This window comes from Chiroxiphia lanceolata, chromosome 2, assembly GCF_009829145.1.
Source record: "Chiroxiphia lanceolata isolate bChiLan1 chromosome 2, bChiLan1.pri, whole genome shotgun sequence".
Classification (NCBI taxonomy): Eukaryota; Metazoa; Chordata; class Aves; order Passeriformes; family Pipridae; genus Chiroxiphia; species Chiroxiphia lanceolata.
The window spans coordinates 42,661,815-42,686,658 of NC_045638.1; the positions used below are offsets into that span (position 1 = coordinate 42,661,815).

General features: G+C 38.3%; 1 protein-coding gene across 1 annotated transcript in view; it reads right to left on the bottom strand.

The window, feature by feature from the left end:
• Nucleotides 1-2,064: 2,064 nt before the first annotated feature.
• The window catches only part of GPC6 (glypican 6), a 772,169-nt gene continuing 749,389 nt past the window's right edge, over nt 2,065-24,844 (bottom strand). The window contains exons 8-10 of the mRNA XM_032679241.1: nt 23,372-23,508; nt 14,204-14,379; nt 2,065-13,740 (exon numbers count right to left, since the gene is read on the bottom strand). Of these exons, the coding sequence (XP_032535132.1) occupies nt 13,538-13,740; nt 14,204-14,379; nt 23,372-23,508 (516 nt within the window). The 3' untranslated portion in view covers nt 2,065-13,537. The remainder of the gene's footprint in view (nt 13,741-14,203; nt 14,380-23,371; nt 23,509-24,844) is intronic.

Sequence of the window (24,844 nt, forward strand, 5' to 3'; positions counted from 1 at the left end):
TCCAGTATCTGCCAATCATGGGATTAATGTTACTGGTCTGCAGAGAGCACTTTTCTTTTTGCAGACAAGAAACCACAAGACACGAGGCAGGTACTTCAGATATTTATTGTAGTCCATCAGAGAATATCAAATCCCTGTTTTCAAACCACCAATATACATTGCCTTCATGGTGAGTGAAGGGTGATGAGAATGAGAAGAACCGATGAACATGATTTAGACTTAACAAATCTTGGATAAAAATGAATTGGACAGTTTTGAGTCAGAGCAGTTATAGTTTTATTCTTTATAAGGTAAAGCAATCTAACAAAACCAATACCATAAAAATAACTAGAACGAATAAGGCATGTCAAAGTCTTCACTGAGGTGTCAAGTTGATATATACATACAGTACTGAATATTAAGCAACAGTGTAAAAGGTAGTCCCACACTATATTTCTGTTGTAATTATGAACTACTAAGCGTCACCAGTGTTGTTTGAGAGATAGACACTGAGGATATAAACACAGATTTAAATGGTTAGTATCAAATTTCTTAGATATGCTTTTCCTAGTACTGGAGCTGATGGCAAACTCTCACTAGCTTCAATGAGAGGAGGACCAAAGAGGCTGGGGAAGGTGTCTCTGATCCTCCATTGCATAGTCCTCACACAATATAAATTGTCCAGGTTCTGTAACACTTTTAAACTTTGAATTGAAAGGAACTACACTGGGGAGTCCTCATTCACACACTTTGAGAATAGCTACCTCACCAAAAATGACTACTTCTGATCACCTATCTTTAATACTTGGATTAATGGTCTGTGTGCAAACCATCTACTGTGGCATTGTACATATCTATAAAGCTTTCTAAGTTGAGGATGCTAATGAATGATTCACACAGCTTGTTATACCATGATGCCAGACCACGAATCCTCTGTAGTGTCAACAGAGAGAAGTAGGAGCAACATACAGTATAGGCACCTACAGCAGGTGGAAAGAATGTGTTTCCCTATTTCTGCCTGTTGCATAGACAGTCGAGATCTCATGGCACTGGGAGACAGATAGTTTGACTCCCTCATTTCTTTCTTGATGTTGCATTCCACAGTAGTTGCTGCAACTAGATATGTATAGTAGATGGTCTGCAAATGAATATGTGTGTTGCATCAGTAAGACTTTCCTGACAAGCAATCTTTTTTAGCTGAGCTATTGCTCTCTCTGCACAGAGAGTTAGTTAATTGTGGATTCTATATTCTAATGCTCTGCCAGTCCAGTTATGGTAAGATTAATATAAAGGTCAATAAACCCTCTTGTTTAACTGAGAAAAGCCTATTTATTTCTTATTATGAAGACAACAGGAAAAACCGTGTTTCCTGAGATTTTTAACACAGTGTTTTTTGGAGATAAAAAGTTTGCTGTGATTTTGAAAAGAGTATCATTAAGATCTAATAATCAGAATTAAACTTTCATGTAATGATCAGAATTTTATGTAAAGATGCCTTAACAAAAGAAAATCTGGCTAGTAATCAGCGACAATCAATTAGACCTTCCAACAAGCCATTGCAAATTTAAAATATGCACATGAATAAACAGTAGAATAACACTATGCGAGAAATAACTTGCACTGTTGTCAATGGAAATACATATTCATTAATATATGTATACTATGAAACAGAGAAACTAACAAGGTACAATCTGTCTGAAAAGCATTATGTGGATAATGTTTGTAGGCAAAAGGCAGGGCAAATAAAATTAATCTTTAAGAATGCTAGTTATTATCTTGGTCTGTTACTGAATATTACAATCCTATCCTTTTTCAGTAGGCAGCAAAAGAAAGTATTGATTTAGAAAATAAAATATGTGGCCTTTTTCAAATGCCTTTGTTTAGTAACATAATATTGCTCCAGGCAAAATTGCCTTGGCTGAGCAGCAATGTCTTCTAATGTCTATATTTCAGGAAGATGCAATACAAAAAATGAGTTTCATAGGAGGACATTCATTATCTGGCACTAATTTTAAGGTATATGAAAGAAGCAGGTGCAGCTCTACAAATATATATATATATATATATATGTGTATATATATATATGTAAATGACTGTTAATACAACCCTTCCAACAAAGTATCCCTGCAGTCAAACTTTTCTTACTAATGGACAGAAACACAATGGTTTATGGTTTAACTGTTCTGTGATTTCCAAATATCCTCTTTAACATCCTTGACATGACAAACTGTGAAAGAAACAAGCTTAAGAAACACAGAATTCATTATAAGTCTTGAAGCAAGAAATGGTATTTACATTACTGATCACTGCTTTGTGAAAATCACATTGACTGTTTTGCGCTGGATTTCATAAAGACTCAGGGGGAAATGGAAAAGCAATGGGCCGAGCAGTACTGTCTGAGATTGTCTTGAAAATGTCAAACACTTCCCTTCTTTTTATCCACGGGGAAATCTGAATGCATTTCTACTAATCAAAAGTTTCTGGAGGAAAGTGTATGGAGAAGAAAGAAATGAAAAAGACCCCGTGGCTGTGGCGGTAATCCGTCAGGTATTGTTGAGTCATGTCATTCTTAAGTGATGGACAGTAGCAGTATGATTATAAATCTGTAATTCATTTAAGGGGGAGTCATGTGATACCATTAGAAGTAAGAGCCAATTTCCATGCATTATGAATTTCCATTTTTTAAAAAAACCCTCACCAACTAGGATGATGGTTTTGATCATCTGTATTTTACCCAATTAATTTTTAAGGAACATACTTTCATAAATATAGAAAAGTCATAATTTAGCAATATTTGTAGTCTGAAAGGAAGGAGGTAGGTGTTCTGAAAGCTTGGTGAGCTTCTACATGTTTTTTAAAGTTCAAATAAAACCCAAAAAATAATGACATTCATATCAGTAAAGCCCCAAAATACCACGAATGAGATACTGTATGCATTGCTGGTTTTATCTGGATAGTTGTCTTTTTTTTTTGTTTTCCTTACCAGTACCAGCAGATGTTGCCAAATTAAGTTCTGCAGATTCACCCTTTTACAGATATTTCAGAAAATTTCAACAACATTTATGGAGACACAAAGTATAATCATCTCTAAAGCACAAGTCCCTGCCTAAGACTCTTCTCATTGCTTATGTGTCAAGTATTGTGGCACATGGAGCCTTTCCAATATTTTTTATAGCATATGCACTTCAAATTTACTGGTTTGTGACTGTATTTATAGAGATATATATATATATATATTTGTATATGTGTAAATAAATGTGCATGCAGGCAGAGAGATGCATTCTGACATATACTGTGTGCATGTGCCATTCTTAGAAAAGCAAAAAGGAAAACAAAGTGGAAGAGCAGGAGACCCAGAAAACTGGACACTGAATGGGTGCTTTATAGCTAGGGCTTTTGGTTTCTGCCACATTTCAAGTACCAATCTCCCAAAAAGTATGTTGGGGAATGAAAAAGTATTTCCTCATTATGGGGAATGAAAAAGGATTTCCTCATTATGGAGACCCAAGAGATGGAGGGGGATACAGAAGAAGCTGCATTTAATTATTTTTCAGCTTTTAACAAGTTATTTCTGTCATAACAATAAGTTATTTTTCAGGAGGCCTGTTAGCAGTTTGTCAGCATTAATCTGTATATATTAACCTTACTCTCTCTACTGACCTCTTAGATGTGTATTTTCCTTTCATTGATGCAGTAAGGGCTGAGACTGACAAATGACTAAGTGCATTAATGATTAAGCCCAAAGGGTATCTTTATCGCAGTTCCTCACTCTTGAGGAGGAACTTGTAGTAATTTGCTTTCTGTCCTTCAGCTATGTGCATCATAATCCTCGCTAACTCTCTGAGCTAGCTTCAGCCCTGTGCACTGCTTTCACCAGCCTTGGAAAGACATCTGGGATTTCAGAAAAGACTTGTCTTGGAAACAAGCTCCATCCCTTGTGCATATGCATATTGAAGGAAGTCGCCTTTTCTGCTGGAAACTAGGATATTTGACTGGTTCAAATGACTTATAAGGAAGAATGCAAAGGTAACAACATTGGGCAGCATTCAGAACAACGAATGCATGTTGGTTGTGTGTCTAGTTACATCAGGATTGATTTGTCCAGAAACAAAGTCATTGTACTGTGACTTCCCCAGATGAGACCTTTCTCCAGGCTCCTGACTCCAGCTCTGGCATGAAGAGGCACCATTGGGCCAACAAAGAGAAGGACAGGAGAGAGTCTGGGTGAAGGCTGGATCCCTTATCTCACCAGTGGCATCTACCTCCAGGCACTTAAGTGAGATTTTTACATGACAAACCTTGTCATCCCAGGCTGTGATGGGAAGAGAGGTAAGCCTCTTCACAGGTGCCCATATCTTGTGACTAACTGTAGAGATCTAGAAAGGTGATGTGCTCCCTGAAGTGCCTAGTGCTTGGTGGGATGACCTGAGGCCCTAAGTCACAGCCGGTTTTCATAAAGACAGATTGCGTGAGAGGAAAATGAGTTGGTGGGAAAGGATTTCGAGCCTGAGAGAATGCAGGTATTGCCCATCATGAAGGTCTTGGCACTCTTGGCACTGTCACCACTTCTTGCTTCCAAACTCTCAGTCTACAAGTGGACCAAAAGTGCATTCACAGCTAATAAAGCAGAGCTTTCATTGTCTGTTGTTGCTAGTACTCGTAAGGCTGTATATGATTGCAGTGGAAAGAAAAGCCTAGCGTTACATCTGAAGTAATTACTATAAAAGGCTATATACAGAAACAAATTCAATTGCATTAGCCCTACAGAAAGTCATTTAAGGCATTTTGCACAAAAAATATGAGGTTCTGTGAAACTTATTTCACAAATGTATCAAAATGATTGTATATATTTTTCTATTTCTGTCCTGGTACATTACTTCTCTGAAGTTACAAAGTCATAAAGAATCTTTTCTGTAAAAGTTCAAACTCTGCCTTGCTACACTGCTATATATATACACACACTGACATATGCTGCTAAATACTGTATCATTATAGTTAGTACTTAGAGCTGGGATAACTTGGGATTTTTCTCTAACTTTCATTTTGATTGGAACTCTCCCAAAATTGAAACTATCATTTAGTTCCAGGTATGATCTGTAAACGGGATCTGTAGGTTTTCGTTCTTTTTGATATCAGATTAAGCTGAAATGTTAGAATTGGATCAGTAGAAAAGCAGGTTTAATGTTCAATGAGATTTTTTCTACCCAAACCTATTTCTGTCTAAAACGAATTATTCTAAACTTGACTTGCATTAAAATATCATCCCTATAAATTCACATTTAACTATGATAAATATTATCTAGAAATATAGCATAAAAACTGGAGCTAATAATTTGCATGCTTTCAAGCAATGTTCATACATCTGGAGCCATAAAAGTTTTACAAGCAAGTATAAATGTCAATTGGCACCTAAATTAAGACATCTGACCTACTTAAACAACACCCTTTCTTTGAATTTGATAAATATAACAAAATTGCTAGAGGACATTAAATGATATTGCTCCTCAGCAAAACAAAGTAACCTGGGAGGAGTTGGTATATAAATGTCCATCAATTGATATAGTTTGACAGTCCTGAACATCTGAATGCAAATTGCTCATTTGTAAATTTGTATTCAGATTAGGCAGAAGTTGAAAAGAAGCTTCAGAAGATTTCTGAGATGCAAATGCTCCTTTCTCTCCCCTCAAGTATACGCACATATTCACAAATTATTTACAAAATATTCTTGGAGCCTCAAACTCAACTAATAGCACAAAGATGAAATCTGAAGTCCTTGGATTTCTATTTGGGCAGATTTTTAAGACTGATCATCACTCTGTAGCTCTTAGAAACAAACTAAGATTGACCAACTACTTAAAATTCTTCTGTGTTATCTAAAGACTGAAACTGTTAATCCGTAGTTATATTACATGTGTACAACATAATACACACATAGCCAATGTGTAAAGTAAATCAAATGAAGCACAGAATGTTAAAATAAAATAAAAGGAAATAAAAAATACCCAACACCAGTCCTCAAAATAATCAATTACAGAAGTGATATGGATTGTTTCCTGAAGTTGTTGCCCATTAAGTTAATCTTGCTACAGAAAATCCACAAGTTCTTTGCCATTGGCCTTGCTGGCTTATCAGCATGGCAGACAACAAAATGGAAACTGTCTGCTACAGTTATAAGGAAGAAACAGAATTTTGCCACAACAGAATGAATGCCCCAATACCTAGTCCATAAGTTCTAACTATACACTATATTGAAAAAGGAGTCATCAGGATTTATGTCAGATAATCAAGAACGTACACCCAGCAGAGCATGTTTAGAGTAAAGAATAAAAGCTAAAGGTGGGATCTGGCAAAGCCTGAAAAAAATACCCCAAAGTAAGTGAACCAAACTTCTTTTTTGCTACATCCTCTCCTCTATCTGAAAATAGAAGCTTTAAGTGTTAGCAAAGGCACAGAAATCTAGCGAAGGGAGATAGAAAATCCAGTGAGTTAAAATGATTGAAAAGACAGTTCAGCCTGGAGTAGAAAATTGTCACAGTGACACTGGTGACTCAAAGACAGATAGGATGTGTGGCACACAGGGAGCTTTAGTTAGAAATATTTGACATTAGGAAACACAGACATGACAAAAAGGATTTTTTTGTCTTTTAAGGTACTAGCTTAGATGAAACATTCATTTTGAAAGATTTTTCAAGCCCAGGATGATACTTTGAGGTGAGGAGTGAGGAGAGGAGGGAGAAGAAGGAGCACAGTCCACCTGTAAGCTGGTGTTTGGAGTATTTAGTGGAACATGAGAGACCTCTAAGAAACTTAGAGGACTAATGGAGTTTGGGCTTTTTCCAAAGCCCCTGAGACTGTCGTCTTCAGGCTTGAGAAGAAAACTCACTAGATGCATAGTGAAATTGAGAAATCTTTATGACAGATGTGAACAACTTTCGTGCTTAAATAACACTTTTTTAAAAAGGAAAAAAGTATTATTGTCACACAAAAATCTGTCTAAGGTAGTAAACTCTTCCTCACACTCCGAAAGACAGAGAATGAGACATCTACCAGGAAACTGAGAAGAGAAACTTTGCAGCAGACTACCAGAACACCACTGACTTGTGAAGCAATATTTGTGCCTTTGCTATGTCCATCAGTAGATGGTTATAATTAGATTACACTGAAAATTCATAGGCAGTAGGTTGAAAGGAAGAGCTGGACACATGTGAGGAGTACCAGCTGTACCTCACCTGATTTTACTGTTAATTCACCACAGTCATATATATCTACTGGGCCTCACTGTGAAGTCACTGCTTCCCTGACTCACTCCTCAATTATCTTTCTAACTCTCTTGGAAAAACAAGCTTCATCATCCACAGGGACAACCTGCATACCCAGGAGGCTCCTTTCTTTGGGTGGTCTGCATGGGAGCTCAGGAGAGGTACAAAAGCAGCTCCAGGAGCTGAAAGCAGCAGAGCTGTCTAAATGGCTGGCATCCCACTTTGGAGAAGGCAAATTTCTTTCCAACTTCACTTATGCTTGGAACTGTAAGCCATATAATCTGTATTTTTTCAGGGAAAAAAAATCATATTGATTTATATTTTAGTGGGAGTAGGTTTGTATTCTGTGGAAATTTGGCTTTAAAATGTCTTCAGAAATGCTGATGGATGGATGGACCCCTACTATATCTAAAATAAATATTTGCCATTCTGTACCTCTTTTTTGCTAATGACAAATGGACACTCCCATTCCCTGTTCCCTCTCAAGAAAAAGACAACTCCTCTTAGTAATGCAGCTGTTCTGAATTTAATAAACAAACTACACACCAGATGCTGCCTTACTGCTATAAGTATGAAGCCTCACAGATTTTTCTGGTGCCAGAAAAAAGGAGGAAAAGGAAGAAGGTTTTTTTTAGCACAGCGTGTTACAAAAACCTTTCATGTGTGTTACACTGTTAATTATCAATGCTGCATAATTAAAAATAAAGGTGAAATGAGAGATGATTGAAATACTGACCCATTTTCTTTAAATGGTTTGATTTAATTGTGTAGACTTCAAGTCATAGACAACCATACACGACTTTCTTCAACTTCTGGACAGTCCAGAGACCTTGGCTGTGGGGAAGCCAGGCAGAAAGATTGCAACTCTTTCAGAGTAAACTTTGGAAGCTTACAGGTGATGATGGTAATGTCACTTTTTTATGGACAATGTTGTTTTTTTATTGAGAGTCAGAAAGAAACCAAATATGAACAGCTTCCAGAAAAAAAGAGACTTTCTTTTTTCTCCCTGATTATAGTCAAAATCCTTGTTAATGACAAAGCTCTCATTTGCATTGTCATGGTGACAGGACTTCACACAGGTGAAATGCACACGTTTGTTATATGATCACATATGATGCACAATCAGTTTAGTAGAAAAAGTAAGTAAGTACTGTAAACAAACATTTCCTGTTATGTTGTCAAATTACCCTCAAGTGATTGATTGGTTATTTTGGTCAGCAGATTTGAATATGATAAACAGTTGAAAAATGTTCTGACTAAACTAATCTGAGACCATCACTCCTGTCAGGTGCTAGAATTTTACTTTAAAAATTAGCTTCAATTACATTGAAACTTCCAGAAATCAATTTCATTGATTTCCATTACATTTCCTATACTGTTTAACAGATTAGACAATGCTTACTATCATAACATTTATCTTTCATGTACCCTGTTACCAAGGTACTCTGGTCTTTATCATTGTTTTATCAAAAAAATGATCATAATTACACATGTCAATATGATCCTCACAGTCCCTCTGAGTAGCTGTAATGAAAACATTGCCATATTAAGTACATCACCTGTCCTAACTTTCTTGAAAGTAGGCATTACTGAGTCTATTGTGTTCTGACAACATAATCTCAGTCCTGATGCTAAGATTTAGCCTTTGATTGCTGAATTTCCCATTAAAATTATGGCTTTTGCAATTTTATGTAATATTCCACTGTTGTTAACTCTATTCATTCTCCTTTAGTAGCTTTGAACATTTGCAGGTTAATACAGTAAATATCATTTTGTGGTCTTTGAAATGAGGATTTCTTCTTAATATCCAAAATGAAATCTGTTGAAACATGCATAATCATTCTAAAATTTTCTGTGTTCAGTTTTAATGGGTTACCTTTGGAAGCAAATTAAAAACAAAAAACACAACTTGCATCAGTGCTGTAATTTATTTTTCACGTTGAAGTAATAAATGTCTCAGTGAATAAGTATAGTTACATTTGATAATGATTCAGAGTCAGTAAATTGAAGGCAACTGCTGCCTACTGAGACACTGCACGTGTAGTCCAGCTCCCAAGAACAGCTCCAGCTCACAGAATCACAGAATCACAGAATGGGTGAGGTTGGAAGTGACCACAGTGGATCACCTGCTCCAACCTCCCTACTCAGTCAGGGTCATCCCAGGGCACATTGCACAGGATTGCATCCAGATGGTTCTTGAATATCTCCTGTGAGGGAGATTCCACAACCTCTCTGGGCAATCTGTCCCAGTGTGCTGCTACTCGCACAGTAAAGACATTTTGCATGGAAGCAGGTGAAACTGGTTTGTACATCTGTGGGAATAATCCTTCATAAAAATCCCACACAACTGGGATGATTTTTGTGTCTGACGTTCAGGTTTTGGGAGTTTTCCATGGACAGAGTTCTGTGATATCTCTTAGGGTATTGCGATAGATCAACCCTTACCAGAACACCGAGGCACAGGTTCCTGTCCTTTTACTCTTTCGCTGGAAATCTCTACCCCCTTTTTTCAATTTTTTTCTTCTGATTGTCTCTTTTGGAATGTCTAAGTTTGGCCAGAGTTCAGGAATTCTGCACTGCAGTTATAATACTATGTACTGAGTTATCAGTACAAAAATCTGCAATACAATAAACGTTAAAAATTTGGGGTTGGTGCCAAAGCAATTCAGTTAATATTGAAAAGAAAAACCTCACAGGGCTCTGAAGCACTGGTTATGTAAGTAATTGCATCTAATTTTTTATTAGTCTCCACTTTAAAAGAACACGAAATGTCAAGAATTTCTGGATTGTGCGGAATAGATGGTTTACACAACCAAAGGACTTTTCCTTAGGACTTAGCTCCACTTTCTTGAACAGGTAATTGTCTTCTTTATAATTTCTTACTTTGTTGGCTGCTAACAGAAGAGAAATTTAAATTGTGGCACACCAAAAAATTACCTTATTAGAAGAGTTATTGGATGCAAAGGATGTGCAAATAGGAACATTGGAAATTATGTAGAGTCTCATATTTATGAACACGAATGCTCTTTCTTTTCTTTCTTTCATTCCCAAATTAATTTCCTCTGCAGATGTAATAGCTCTCTTAATCTCAGAAAAATGCAATGTAGGAACAGAGTATTTAACCTTTAGGGACTATTAAAGAAATGTATGCACAATACCTCACGAAAAGGCATCTCCATCTCCTGACAAGATATCACCATGCATAGTAGGAAAATAAGAGGAGAAATAATATTATGGAAGACATAAATTTCTGGCAGAACTCCCTCGATACAATTACATTTTGACAAAGATTAGGCTGGTTTGTTTTTTGAGCAGCAGTTTGTAAGATCCAGTCCAAGAAGAGGAGGGTCCCTGCTGCAAGCTCCCCGAGTGAGAACAGCCTTTAGCACACATCCTAGTTCTTAGGGATCCCTCTTCCTCCTTGTCCAAAAGTCCGTGGAGGTCTACAAACAGTTGAGAACACCCTGGACACTCACCTTGGTTGCACCAGCTGAAAATAGTCACCAGATCACTACGTGTGGGCTGAGGCCAACATAAAGACCTGATGAGTCCATCAGCTCCTTTACTAGCAGTGTGGAGCAGGTACAACAGAGGACTTGCCTTAGAGGCCTTGGACTTTGTTGCCGGTTGATAAGCTTCCAGATGGAGAATAATAGTATCAGTTACCACTGAATAAACACACAGTGGGAGAAGTCAAAATCACACTCAGCTTCTCCTGAAACAAAGTTGCTAAAGAGAAGCGTAGAAAGGATGTGGAGATGGGTAGAAGGGATGTGGAGATGGGTAGAAAGAGATGGACCAGGGGAGATTTTTAAAGAGTTCTCTCTGTAAAATGATGCATGTGCAAGTTTAGGAAAAAAATTAAAAACAAAGACCCTGTGCTTGGTACCTGCTGTGCCAGGGCAAAAGAAAAAAGCCAATAAGAATTGGCTTAAACTTCCTAGAAACAGTAAATACTGAATGACAAGACCTGCTCCAGGGGGAACCCTTGGAGAAGTGGGACACATTGCTATGGCTGGTGTAAGACTTGTGTGATCTGAACACTTAGACAGTGACTCATGCACACTAATCTGGGCCCAGAGGAACAGACCACCTGTCAGGGCCAGGTTGGATGGGGCCCTAAACAGCCTTATCTAGTGAATGGCATGCCTGCCCATAGCAGGGGGATTGGAACTAGATGATATTTAAAGTCTCTTCCAACCCAAATGATTCTATGGTTCTATCATTCTATGATGCTATCGTTATACTCTGAAGCAAGCAAACAAATAAACAGGAAAAAGAAAAAGTATGGAATACAAGTGGCTCAAAACCTATGCTTTTTGTTATTAGACATATTATATAAATAGTTTGTAAATACTTTCTGGTAAAAGTGCTTAAGTATACTTTATCCTAACGTGCTGTGTGTTTCTATTTTAATTTCATGCCTAAATCGATAGCTAATTATAATTTGACAAGAAAAAGTGATTGCAATGGATAAGATCTACCTGCTCTGCTGCTAAATTGTAATGTGGTTGGCTGGATTTACAGTGTTACTACAATTTGTCTATACCATTTCCAGAGTCAACATAAGAATCAGGAAATAAATTTCTGACAAATCATTTCAACACCACACAGCATTGCCCCAGAAGTCCGTTGTCTGCGGCTGATGGAAGAAGGAAGATTTTGATGTCTAATTGTTGACACTCATTTGACCAGGATTGAAACAGCTTCCACCTTGGGTCTTATGACCAGACGCAAAAAACTCTATCCAGGACCATGGTCATTTAGGTAATGATTATTAAAGCAAGGTATGCTTGAAGAATCTGAGAGTACAATTGCCATCACAATTAACTTCCTAGTCCTTCTCTAGGCCTATCATACAAACTCACATGCCCCCCACAAATGCATACATATGAGAGAGGTTTTCTCCCTCATCCTGCAAACTTGTTAAGAAATGGACAACTGGATACGTAAAAAATTCTCTTCTTTGATTTTCATGCTTACCAGTCATTAAAGGGCTACTTTCCAGAGCAGCACAAAAAAAAGAAGAGCTGGTTGACCAAAAGTTTTTTTTCTTACAAAGAAGCGTCAACCCTGAGCTTGTAATTAAGAAGTTAAAATCTGTGATTTATATATATTTATATATATAAAAATAGATGATCATACTAAGACTAAAAAAGTGAAAGAAATCTCCATGTCAGTACTATATATTTGTTTGTTCTGAGATTTTGTAGACAAAATCCTTGTGATACTCAAATTAACTGATATGAAAGATGTAGTTAGGTGTGAAACACACTATTGATCCAGTTGCTGTTAGTCCATTAGAGAATTGCCATTTTGGTAGGATAATGAACATAGTAGCAGAAAGTTCTAATCGATGTCAGAACAGTAACAAAAGGAAAAAGATTCTATCACAAGAGATTATTTTCTGTCCGAACCCTTGAGGGGTCAAGAGCGTTGTTTATATTACCGTCATGGCTGATGAGCTCACAGCGGTGAGCTAAGTGGAAAACTGTGCCAATTGCATAACATGGATAAATCCTAAAAGAAACTGTGCTAGTACTCATATTTTTACTGGGCATTAAGATTTAAATACTAAACAACTGTAACATGATATTCTGAAGCTAGTGGAGCTACTACCATACTAAAAGGTAAACTTATTTTTCAGCATCACTGCCTTCATACCAATCTGATGTGGTTGGCACATGGAGTGCAAGACATTCACTGTTGAGACATACTTTTGTGTTGGAAAAAAAATCCAGCCTTCCTCCCTATAACAATGATCATTCTGATGACCTGAATCATCCTACAGAAGTTCCTAAGGAAACCTGGCTGTCAGCGAAGAATGGTTGCATTTTTTTGTTCCCTTCTTGTGTTTTTTTTTTTTTTTTTGTTTCATTGATATTCTGTTGAAATGCAGCAGCCTTGAATCAGGCCTGATTCAGAAAGAAAACTGTTTTCTTAGTTTCTTCCCCCCTCTTTTTTCTCTGATGGGGGAAAAACACACACCGTAAGATCCTTTTTCCCTTTTGCAGCATAAAAGGAAATGAAGCTCAGAAAGTCTCCTGTAATAAAGGTTTGAGAAAGAATTCTCTCAAGAGTGGATATCGTCTTCAGAGATATCTGAAAAAAGCAGGAAGCAGTTCAGTCTGGTACCTGGTACTCTTTGGGAAAACTAAAATGGGAAGCAGGTTGCAGTACTGCTCTCTTGTAGAAAACTGCAAGTGTTTGTGGCGTGGTCCATTGTCCAAGAGTATAAGAAAAGAAGAAAGTTGGCTGTTTCTGTAGCTAAAACACAGTTTCACCCACAAGATCCAGGATTATCTCCACTGTCTCTGCAGTACGAGACTGATGAAGATGACAAGCAACGTCTGCAGTGACCAGCCAGGCTGTGTGGCTGAAGCCTCCACCTCCCTCCTGTCTGAGTCGACAGGTGGTGCTTCAGTGGTGATGAAATCAAACTCGGTGGGACAGATGTCATCTGTACAGCCACTTCCACTGCCTGAGCCGCTGGTTTCATCACCTGGCACAAAGGAGTGAGGGAAACAGCATGAGTGTTGTTGGTTATAGCTTTCACCCCTTTTCTCCATTTCCCTTCCATCTGGCACCTCAGCGGGATAAACACATTGGGGTTTATCCAGTGTGAATAAGCACATTGGGAAAGTGGTGGTGATGCTAAATTTCATTCAGCAAAGCATCCAAATGAAAGCCACTGTTACTTAATTAGATGATTAAGTGCTCTTCTGACAAAGAAGTGGACTGTTGGCATTATGGAAAGCTCTCAATGTCTTGATACACTAGATATGAAGATTAATAAAAGAAGCAAAAGAAAGAACTATATAACTGGAGTTTCATGTGACAGAAAAAGAATTCTTATGTTGTCAGCAGTGCAGAGCACAAATACTAAAGAAAGTCACTGCAATGGAACCAGTTAATAAATGTGTTCCAAAAAGACATTTATGTAACGACAATTAATGGTTTCTTACTTGTGTCCTGGAAGTTGACATCATTCCCATTATATGCGTTCTTCAGTTTGTTAGTCATGACACGTAAGGCCATGATTTGTTGTCGAATGAAGGTGTCTGGCCTTGTGATGTCCACATCTACTTCTGGATTGTTGATCTGGTTGGTCAACCCATCATTCATAATCTCAGGCAAGTATCTACATAGCAGGATGAATCATTAGTTTGAGATGCAATAATTTCAGAAATAAAACACTGTGCAGCAAATGGTGTGCTAAGCAATTCAATATGCAGTTCTTGAACAGATCCAGTGGACCTATTTTAAAGATAAAGTTTTTAATTTTACTGACTCTGAAGGATCTTTTTAGTAGCTTAGCTACTACAGGGAGCAGAAAGCATTTAGGTTTTTCAACCACTTAACTTTACGTATACTCTCCAGCAAGTGCACTGACTGTGTGAGCTATGGAAAAGGTTCAGAAGCCAGCAGTAAGTCACTGCATGTTCATATCCTCTACTGATGTGAATGGTTATACACTAAATTAAACATCTAACAGTGCATTCTTCTGTTTTTACCTCTTTCTGCTTAAAAAATACGAAGTCCTTTGTTATATAGAGCTTTTTTTTTTTGTTCTGAGACAGTTTAGAAGCCTATCTTGAGGCATTTTGGCTTTCTTTAAAAAAACACTTAATAAATTTTCTTCTCCAATTCTTTCTTGCATCCCTTTTTCAGGCCACTGTGAACAGCATCTCCAGCCTATATGACATCCAGCCCCATAAAAGGGGTTGTGATTTTACCAAATTCCAGTATTTTCTTTGATTTTGTCCTTATTCCTTAAAACCAGTCTACGCTTGCATCTTTCACGCACTTCATGCATAACATTTAAGGTATGGTATTTCCTACCCATCCATCCAACTGAATTTTTTATTCAGGCTCTTAGCTTTTAATTTCTTGATTACTGCAGCATTCCTTTCTCTGACCTTGACAAATACAGTCTTAGTCTGCTCACAAGCATCAAGTGTGCTTTTGCAGGTAACTCTCCCCCACGAAAAAGCAGCCTCCAATCATCCTAGAGTAAAAATCTCCATCCCCCTTTGTTACAAAGATGCACACTTTATTCCCTGCTGCTCTTTGTCCTCAGGAAGCTCTCTTTATAGGCATCAGTAAAGCTACCTTTTTTTCTGCTTTGAATCTCTGTTAAAAATTATCTGTGCATTTTACAGCTGCCAGGCTGATAAAAGGTTGACATTTTTTCTCTCTGCTGGTATTGTACCCTGAGAAAATAGTGTATCACTGCTTCTCTGTTCTCTCTTGCCTGTCTTTACCTACTATCTTTGTCTCACATTTAGACTGCAAGGGATTTGGGGCAGATCAACCCTTTGTATATGTTTTTTATAAGAATATGATCTATTTTGTAATTAGTGTGCATACCAGGCTATGCTGCTGATGTTTGTTAGACTCCTCATGTGGGTATGTGCTCAGACAGTAAATAATGATAGCACAGTCTAGCCTACTAATGACAAACGTTCACGATGCCTGGTACCAAATATAGTTTAAGAATATTTCATATCACTCTCACTTGAGCACACACAATTCTCTATCAGTATTCAAATTTGGCATTGATGACAGCATTGTTCATGCTGGTCTGGAAAAATAAATATGTCTTAAAAATAATTGTGAAAGTAAGGGAGAAGAAAGGACTTTCTCTGTTGAAGTCATGGTTAAGGGAAAATAAATTTTGTGTTGCTTCTGGAGGTTCACAGAATGGCAGCTGCTTTGCTGCACCAAGGAAGGGTTTAGTCTCATCGTAATAGGTTCTAGCTTTGCAAGATGAGACTCATTTGTTGCCAGTGGCCTTTGAAAGCTTACATGAGAATAATCCCAGGGGAGCGTGAACATATAAGAACCAAACACAATTGCCAAAAATATCCAGCCTGAAACTGCATGTCCTGTTGTTTCACTAGTACCATGATGTGAAATAACAATGCTGGGGGATCCCATCCGGACTCCTGTGGTAAGGCTTATTACAGTGAGAATACAGAGCCAGCAACCCAGCACAGAGGACTGCAGACCACGATGTTATGAATCACTAAAGATAGAAAAGGAAATAATTCTTCAGAGATGCCTGGAAGCAGCAGGATGGAGACCTTGGAAGGTAGAGATGCCCTGGGCTGTAAAGGAACAGATCTCCATCTGTCACACGTCTCTACAAATGAAATGGCTGCTGTAGATAAATTACTCATTCTAGAATTAAATCAGCGATTTCAAGGTGAAAGTTGATTAAAAAAAGCAAGGATGTAAGATTTGACCTTCTGGCTCAGAGAGGATTTCCATCTTGCCCAGTATCCTGTCCATGAAAATGGCTACAGCTGTTAGCAACCAGAAGTGATCTGAAATTGCTGAATATTCGTGTGGATTGCTCTCCTTGTTTTTGAAAGGTTAGTTGCTCTTTATTGCATGCTATCCATGAGAAGCTATGGCTAGCTTTGCATGGCAGCTCACAGGCTTTCTCTGACCAATTTCTGTTTGATTTCATTTTGTCTTATCATCAATAATAGAAGAAGATTCTAATTGCTTCTGAGAGCAATTAGAGAATGCTCTGATGTGCGTGTTTCATCCAGGTTCATATTTCGCACTGTGGCTAGTGTGGATCTGATGTCCTTCTGAAGACCATCTAACTTTAAATGGGCCAGCCCGTTCAGTTGTAGGAAGAGATTTTGTCAAACTGTCACATATCCTGCTGTATCTGCCCAGGATGTGGTGATCTCCAAAAGCATTCCTGTCACGGAAGGCTTAACCTCTCAGAACAACAGTCCAGTGTACCTCACCTAGGTGTGTAAGGGAGTCATACTGGATGTAGGTCACAAGAAATCCATGGTCTTATGATAGCCTAATGGTTAGGAGGATACTTAAATTCCCTTGGCATTTAGGGTGTAGGAGCAATATAATTAAAGAGGCTAAAAATTTGTCTTTATGTTTACACAGATAATAAAACCCGTACGTTCAAATGAAAGTGTCTGCATACAAGCAGAGTCTCACTCTTGCCAGATCTAGTCAACGCAAGATCTAGTCACAGATAGTCAGGAGTTTATTCATCAGTGGAGCGGGGACAGCTGTTAGAGTCCCATGTGCCTTTGGCCAAATGACTAGTTCACTATATTTCATCTGTTGGGATTTACTTGAATAAACATAGACATCTGGTGCCATTTGAATACTCTTGGTTATTTTTCCTCTTCTCATCAATAGCTCTAAAAGGTGAGGCTTTCTGGATCATATCTGCAGGCTTGAGGGGGAGGTCTTGGACATTTGGGGCATCTAAAATTATAGTGTGTGTCTTACTTTAGGGCAGCTGCATTGAGTCTTGAACGACACTTTAGCCACCAGGACTTAGGCTTGCTGTTGTGCTGCCACTCCAATAGGGTTTGAATATCCTGCAAGTCCAGGGTCTAATTTGTCAGCTACATGCAGGTATCTTGACTATTTAGACCATCTAACATAGCAGGAGGTAAGTGTGTTCAGGCAGTGGAAAACTGTCTCCGACTGCACTGACAGGATATTGGGGCTGTCTTCAGGCACCTTAACATTGGTGGTTTTAAAATTGCTCAAGCAGTTTTAACACAGCCTGTGGTCCAGATGGGAGGTAGTGTCCTGTGTCATACTCATCTCAGATGTGCCAGAGAGTCTCCAATGATACTACTATAACATGGGCAACACACTCCTTATTGTCTTACCCACATTTAAGTACATGAATTCACATGTCTGAATGTGTAGCTGGATTCTGGCCTCATTACTGAACAAGTTCACCTGCTTCCTCAGGGGAGAAAAAACAGTCAGAAAAGCCTATATTGAATGTAAATATCTTTGAATTGTTTTCTTTTCTTTAAAGGACTGAGGCAGACACGAGAACATGCAGCCCAAGGTGTTTCCTGAGCAACAGCCTCGGAGAGGCAGCCCAGCATGTGTTCTGACAAAAGCATTTTGATGTGTGTGGGGTAGGGTTAAGTCACACCGAATAGGAAGCCATGTCTTGGGACCACTTTTTGACAGAAGATTTGTTGCTGGCTGGGCAAAGTTGTTGAACACAGCTGCTTTTACTGCAGTTCTGTAAGTGGAGACACCCTTGTGAATTTTGAGCTTTGCCGCTGCTTCTGCTCTAGTTAATGATCTCTTTGTAGGCTTGGCCATTACAAGAACTGTACGCCCATTATAAATGTAAAGAAGCGTCAACCTGAATCAGTGTCTGTTCTCTGCAGCCTCTGAGCAAAAAAAAATAATCAAGCTTTCTTAGCCCTCTGAGTATAGAGAAGCTGAATAATACTGTTTGTTTTCTGCTGTTTGCTCCTTGTTCAGCTATGTCAGGATTTTAGCGCAATTTACATTGTTTCTAAAATATTAATGCTTGCCATTCCTCTTAGCTTTTCTACAGTTCTTGAGTTCTTGCTTATCTCAGCAGACACAGCAAAAAAGTGTCTTTTGGCACATCATAACCAAGAACCACAAAGTCTATTTAAAACCACTTTCCTCCCCCCTCCCCCCGAATAACCAGTTAATACTCCAGGGTTTCTACTTCCTTTCCAAGTCTAGAAATGACTGATGAATCTTTCAGGTCATTTATTGAAAGGCTGTAGATATGACACTACCCCCCCCACTGTCCCGCTCCTGCAAAAAAAAAAAAAAAGGAGGAATCTTCTGATTTTTAAAACACATCTGGCATAAAGGGCAACATTTTCCATATTTTGCTGCCACAGCAGCTGCTTAGAGTACAACTAGAGCATGTCACCTAGGCAGTACTGGAGATTTTCTAGGTGCACAGAATTGTAGGTAATAGAGTACAAAATACAGCACAGGCTTACTGAGGCTGGGCTGGGAGTATGCAGTCACATCTGGTCCAGAAAGATAAGTGCAGTGGAAAATTGGCTTGTTTGGCTAACTCGATCACCTCATCTGATTCTGTTTGCTCAGGAGGTAATCCCCACAGGACATTTTCAGTTTGGTTTTTTTTTTTTTGGATCCATCTTGGAGAAAAGCTTGAGGAGACATAAGGAGAGGGAGAAAATACCTCCTCTGCCAACTTGCTGAAAGGAAGATGCAAAAATAGACTAGAGCCATCAATTAAGAATAGGCAGTTTTCACATTTACTGAGAAGTGGTTTATTCACGCTTTCACTAGTGGTGATAAACAATTATCTGTGCCTACCTCCAAGTAAAGGACATTCAGCTGGTCAGCAGTGAGTAACTTTAGGAGGGAAAGCACTGATCTGGAGAGCCTTTCTTCCCACCTGAATTTCACCAGGAATTAAAGGGTCTCTGCTAGGGAAGTAGACATTCTCATATGTGTGGCAGGAGAAGAAGAGAATTTCAGACAGTTGAGAATCTATACTGTGTTCATTTTGGTGACATACCTTGTAGTTTTGAACTAGATGTTGAAAATTATAATGTTCATTTTTCCTTTTATTCCTTACCTTTCTCTATTTTTTTCCTGTTTATTTTTTTTTCTATCTCATATAATTCTATTTCTACTTCATTGCACTTGGAGGAATGAAGGGTTCCTTGTGGAAAGGAATGCAGGTCTCATCTCTTTCATGGATTACAGCCTCTCAGAGCTGAGACATATTAATAAGTCTATAGTCTTGATGAGCATGAGCACCAGTATGACAGTGCATGACACAATCTCTTGAATGTTTTGGTTGAAATGACCTGGCTGAGTCAGTTGGAGTAATTCAAGGTTCTTCTCCTGAAGACCAGAGTGGTTTCCGATTTGGTTACTGTTCTGACTTCAGTAAAAGTCACCTGTTCAAGGACTAATACCTTGGACGTGGTGTAAGTCCCAAAGACTGAATTCCATAATTCTTGGGAAAATTTCTTAATTTCTGGAGAAAATGTATTAGTGAAGAGGTTATCAGTGGTTGTTAAGAATTTAACTGTATGTAGGGAGGGAGGTAAATTTTTAAAGTTTGATCTTCCTGTTGCTTTTTAGATCCCATATAGTTTTCAAAAATCTCTCTGTACATCTGGCAGAAGACATTAATTCTTTGAACATAAAATTATGTTCAAGTTCTTTTGTGATACAGATATGATGGAGAAATCCTGCTGGCACTTTGTCTGAAGTAGCTATTATTATTATTTTTAATACGGATTTTTCAAAAAAAGAGATTCATCCATCTAACAAATATTTTCCCATTTCCACAGCATTTCATTTCTACTTGACGTGACCTGATTAAAACTATTCTTTGTACAGGATCAGCAATGAGTCAAGTGCACCCTTCCAGAACGCCAAATGGATGACTCTGTTACTACATGGTTACTCACAAATTGGCAACCTCCATTTGGCGACCTGGTGTCACTGTAAATTAATCATGGCAGCAAAGTGATATTTAGGGAGTGTAATAACCACAAATGACCTTGGTGTAATACCTCTCTCAGGAGAAAGCCAAGCTTTCATTTGCTGTGATCTCAGGTTTGTAACTCTTTTTCCCTGTAAAAGCAGCATTAAAAAGTGATGTGTAAAATGAAACATAAGGCATAATGTCTGTCTGGCAATTCAAAGTTTCTAATTCTTTATTCCATAACAGAATCTGATAAAAATCCAGCAATAATTTCCTTTAGCAACAGTAGCCAACACCATGTTTTCTCCTTACGTACAGTACTAATGTCTAGGAAAACAGGAAATGGCTAAATTTCCTTTTTTTCTATCATAGGCTGTTGTCATATTCTCTGGAATTTAATATGCAGCTCTTCATATAGCACAGAGATGCTTATGACAGCTGACACAGTGAACAAAGTTATACATATATTAATATTGGTCAGATTTTGCCATGCTCTTTCTTGTGAAATAATATCTGATATCAGATACTAATCAGTCTGAACAAGGAAACCTTTATGTTTTAGGGTTTTTTTAATGCTGCAGTAAATGTCCTTGCTCACCACCCAAGAGGTGATTTTGTATCTAAAGCTAGTTATTTTCAGTACTATTTTCAATATTGTTTTCAATATTATTTCATATACAGGCCATGGCATTTTGTGGCATTTCTCTGATTCATTACTATTGCCTTCACCTGAAGCATTTATTGAATTCTGTTACTAAGCCTATGACTATACATTTCCTTTGTGAATGGATATTAAACAGAAACTGGGCAGAGGAGCAGTGGCTGGATGTGCTGAAATCATATTTTCAGGTGATGTTTCGAAGCTGTGATTCTACATCCAATGAAACGTCTGAGTTCACTTATCAAGGCACATTATTGACAGAGGATTGCTCTTCTCAATGGCTCCAGAACATTAATCTCAGCAGCAATCATGAAAATAACTAGGCTTCTCATAAGATAAATACTGCAAAAGAAAGCTGAAAACCTGCATGCATAAAATGCACCTCCATAACTCCCAACAAAGGTGGAAGCTGTGCCAGAGACTTCAGTGCAGAAGCAGAAGAGAGCTGAAAAGTTTTGGCCAGATGTGGTACAAACACTAGTGCTGGTCATGGAAACCAGCAGGGATAGAGAGATATTAGCGGGTTTGACTGCTCTTTTGTAGAAAGAGTGGCATATATCTTTTATTGATACATGCATCCTGGTGTGACTCACGGCATCCAGCTCGGATGCCTGGAAACTGCTTAACTACTGCAGTGCACAAGCCTGGGCTCATGGCTTTCAAAGCTCACTAACAAGAAGAGACAACATAAAGAAAGACAAAATCCACATTTTTATTTGTCTCTTCACACTGTTCCTTTGTGATGAGTCCTGTAATAGCCAGACACTCCTCCTAGTTGTGTTTCTCCGAATCCCCAGGGGCTCTCCCTAGATCTGGGACTTAGGAACTAAGTAATGACTCGTGCTTTTGGACAGATTTGTTCACATACATCTCAAGGTGGATTCAAGAGGCTAGCAGCATCCCAAACAGCCCTCTTCTCTTGTCTGTAAAATGATTTTTTTAAAATGTTACATAGTAAGACTAGGAAAGAATGGTATGCATTCAGTGTGAAACCTCCCCCTGTAAACTGTGCCCCTTATCAAAATGATTAGATGGTGAGATGATGGGGTGGGTGCAATCTAAGTATCTGTCCACCCATCCATCCATCCATCCATGTAAAATGACATTGAGCAGGTTTGTAAGTTTTTTTCCTATGTTGTTTTATTTTCACTGAGTTTTTATATTTTATGTGTTTGTCTCATTTTTTCCCTTGTTTTTTTTTTTGTTTGTTTTGTTTTGTTTTTTTGTTTGTTCATTTGTTTTGTTTTGTTTTGTTTTGTTTTTTAATTGGTTGTCTGCTTGTTTTTTCTTATTATCTCATTTTTATATTATTTGTTCATATGTATTGTCAGGAAAAGGAAAATAAGATTCCAGTCCCTGAGTGCCAAAAGGTATCACTGCTCTCCAGATTCAGTTGTCACCAGACACTCAAACCTCCCCACTCCTCGCATCTACCCAAAGGCACAGGCTACTGCTGCAGACCTGAAAGCAGACTGTCCCCAGTATGGTCCCTGAGCCAATTCCTTTCTCTCTCAGCAAGGATAATCAGATCCTCTCCACTGTTAGGTGGTGAATCTACACTGGACCTTTGGAGACACCTGCTCATCTGCTGGCTCCAGGTCTGCCGCAGCCAGGGCCAAGCAAACTCCAAAATTATAACTCACAGAAAACTCATCACAAACAAGGCAGATGACCACAGTTATCTCTGATGAAGTAATATAAGGTCAAATCTTCAACACAAGATAAGTAGGAGTGCTACATTTATTCTCTGGTGGCTGTTTTTCAGACTTTTTTTCCTCCAGTAAATATCCCTAAGCTTTGCCAGCCAATAGGAAATGGAGCCAAAATTCCAATTTCTATTTCATCCCAATATGACATCCCGAGAGTGCAATTGCTTCACAAGCTGTCAGTCCCAGCACAGGGATGCTAAATGGACCTAAAGAGCTCTTTGAAATCTCAGTATAAATTATCCTTCTGGAGCCGAACCAACGGACATTTTCTGTGTTCACATGCTGACAAACTGTGCACATTTACCCTGACTCACACTCCGGCTTTAATGTCACTTTGACAATAAGTAATCTTGGCTACAAGCTGTGTGTGGACAATTACTTGTTCTCCCCATTTCTGTTTAATTCTCATAAACAGTTTTCTGAAATACCCCCAGCTTCATGATTGCTTCAGGCCAGATAGGGATTTGGACCAAGTGCGGTGGAGAGGGGTCCACCTCACCTTGCCTTGGTGTGGCCATTCCAGCATTCCTCCTCGACTGACGGACCGGCTGTCACTCGCTCATCCTTGCAGATTGTGTAGGGTAATGTTGACCAGAACTTTTTAGAGAGCTTTAGCTTTTCTTTAATATCTGTTACCTGATTAAAACACAACGAGAGGGAAAACAGATTAAAAACATCAGCCACCTTAACTATAATGTTAAACAATACATTGTTTAGGTTTGTAATGGTGATGATGGTGAAGGTTAAAAGGGCTAAAGGTGCTAAAACTTAATTGCCTGTATTTAAAAGCAAGACACTCAGCATTTGAGTTTAGAACCTACAAACAATCAAAGTCACCTTTTTCCACAGGCAAGACATTAATAAAAACATGTTGCATCTTGCTCTTCCTAATCTCCATTTGTCTAAGGTTTTCTAAATATACATCTTTTTAAGAATTAATATGCCTCACAGTTGGCTGAATGTGAATTCAGTTAAACAGTGTACATCAGACAAAATGTCTCACCCACCAACTTGGTCACATCTTAGAAAAATATTATATAGAGAGCTCCATGCATGGGTTCTAAAAAAAATGGTGCAGTGCTGAGCTGATGTTGAACTGATTTAAAATACGCAGTCTGAATACATTGCAGTACATTTAGATCTCAGCAACAGTGAGAAGCCTGTGTATATACATTCATGCAGAGAGTATATCCTTCTTTGCTGTTAGGTGTAGATAAATATTTGTTGCTGGACACAGAATCCGCATTCAAGGAATGTTAGGACAATATCTAAGCAGTTTCTTTACCTTATAAATTCCTTGAACAATAATTTAATTTGGCATTTTTCAGGCAACAAGCAGGAAGAAACTGAATTTCCAGCATCAACTTAAAAAATAAATGCTCTGACTAAAATTTTATCAGTCCTTGTTTTGTGTTTGGTATACTAGAGTGGAAAAATCTACAAGAAGAGATAGAAAAAACAACAAAGGACAGACTACAAAGGATGAATGCTGTCACTGTTGTTCTTATGGAAACATGCATTTCACATGAAATTGTTATAGGCTTTCGGGGAGCTTGTTGAATAGCTTTTAAAGGAAATTGCTAAGCTTTGTTCTTTAAAAAACCAAGAAATAGAATCTCTCCATTCTTCCATTCAGTTTTGAGATTGTCTTTTAGGTTGTTGAGGTACAATATTGTACTTGGCTATTTATCTTTTTTTTCTTTTGTTCTCAGGACATGATAGCTCTCCAAGCAAATGGCCCATGCTGCTTTGCCACGCTTAGACTCTGTGGAATGTCACTTTGTAAGCCAAGAGATAGAAACAGCTGAGGATGTTATTTCAGAAGCACAGTCTGAATTTTCATCTATAAAAAATAAGTAGGACAGTATTTGGCTGTATGGGTTGTTGACAGTGTTTCTTGCCGTGATAGACACCTGATAAATCTCCTCCACACCCCTCGCCAAGCTCCAGTTGCTTTGTTTTCATATGAGAT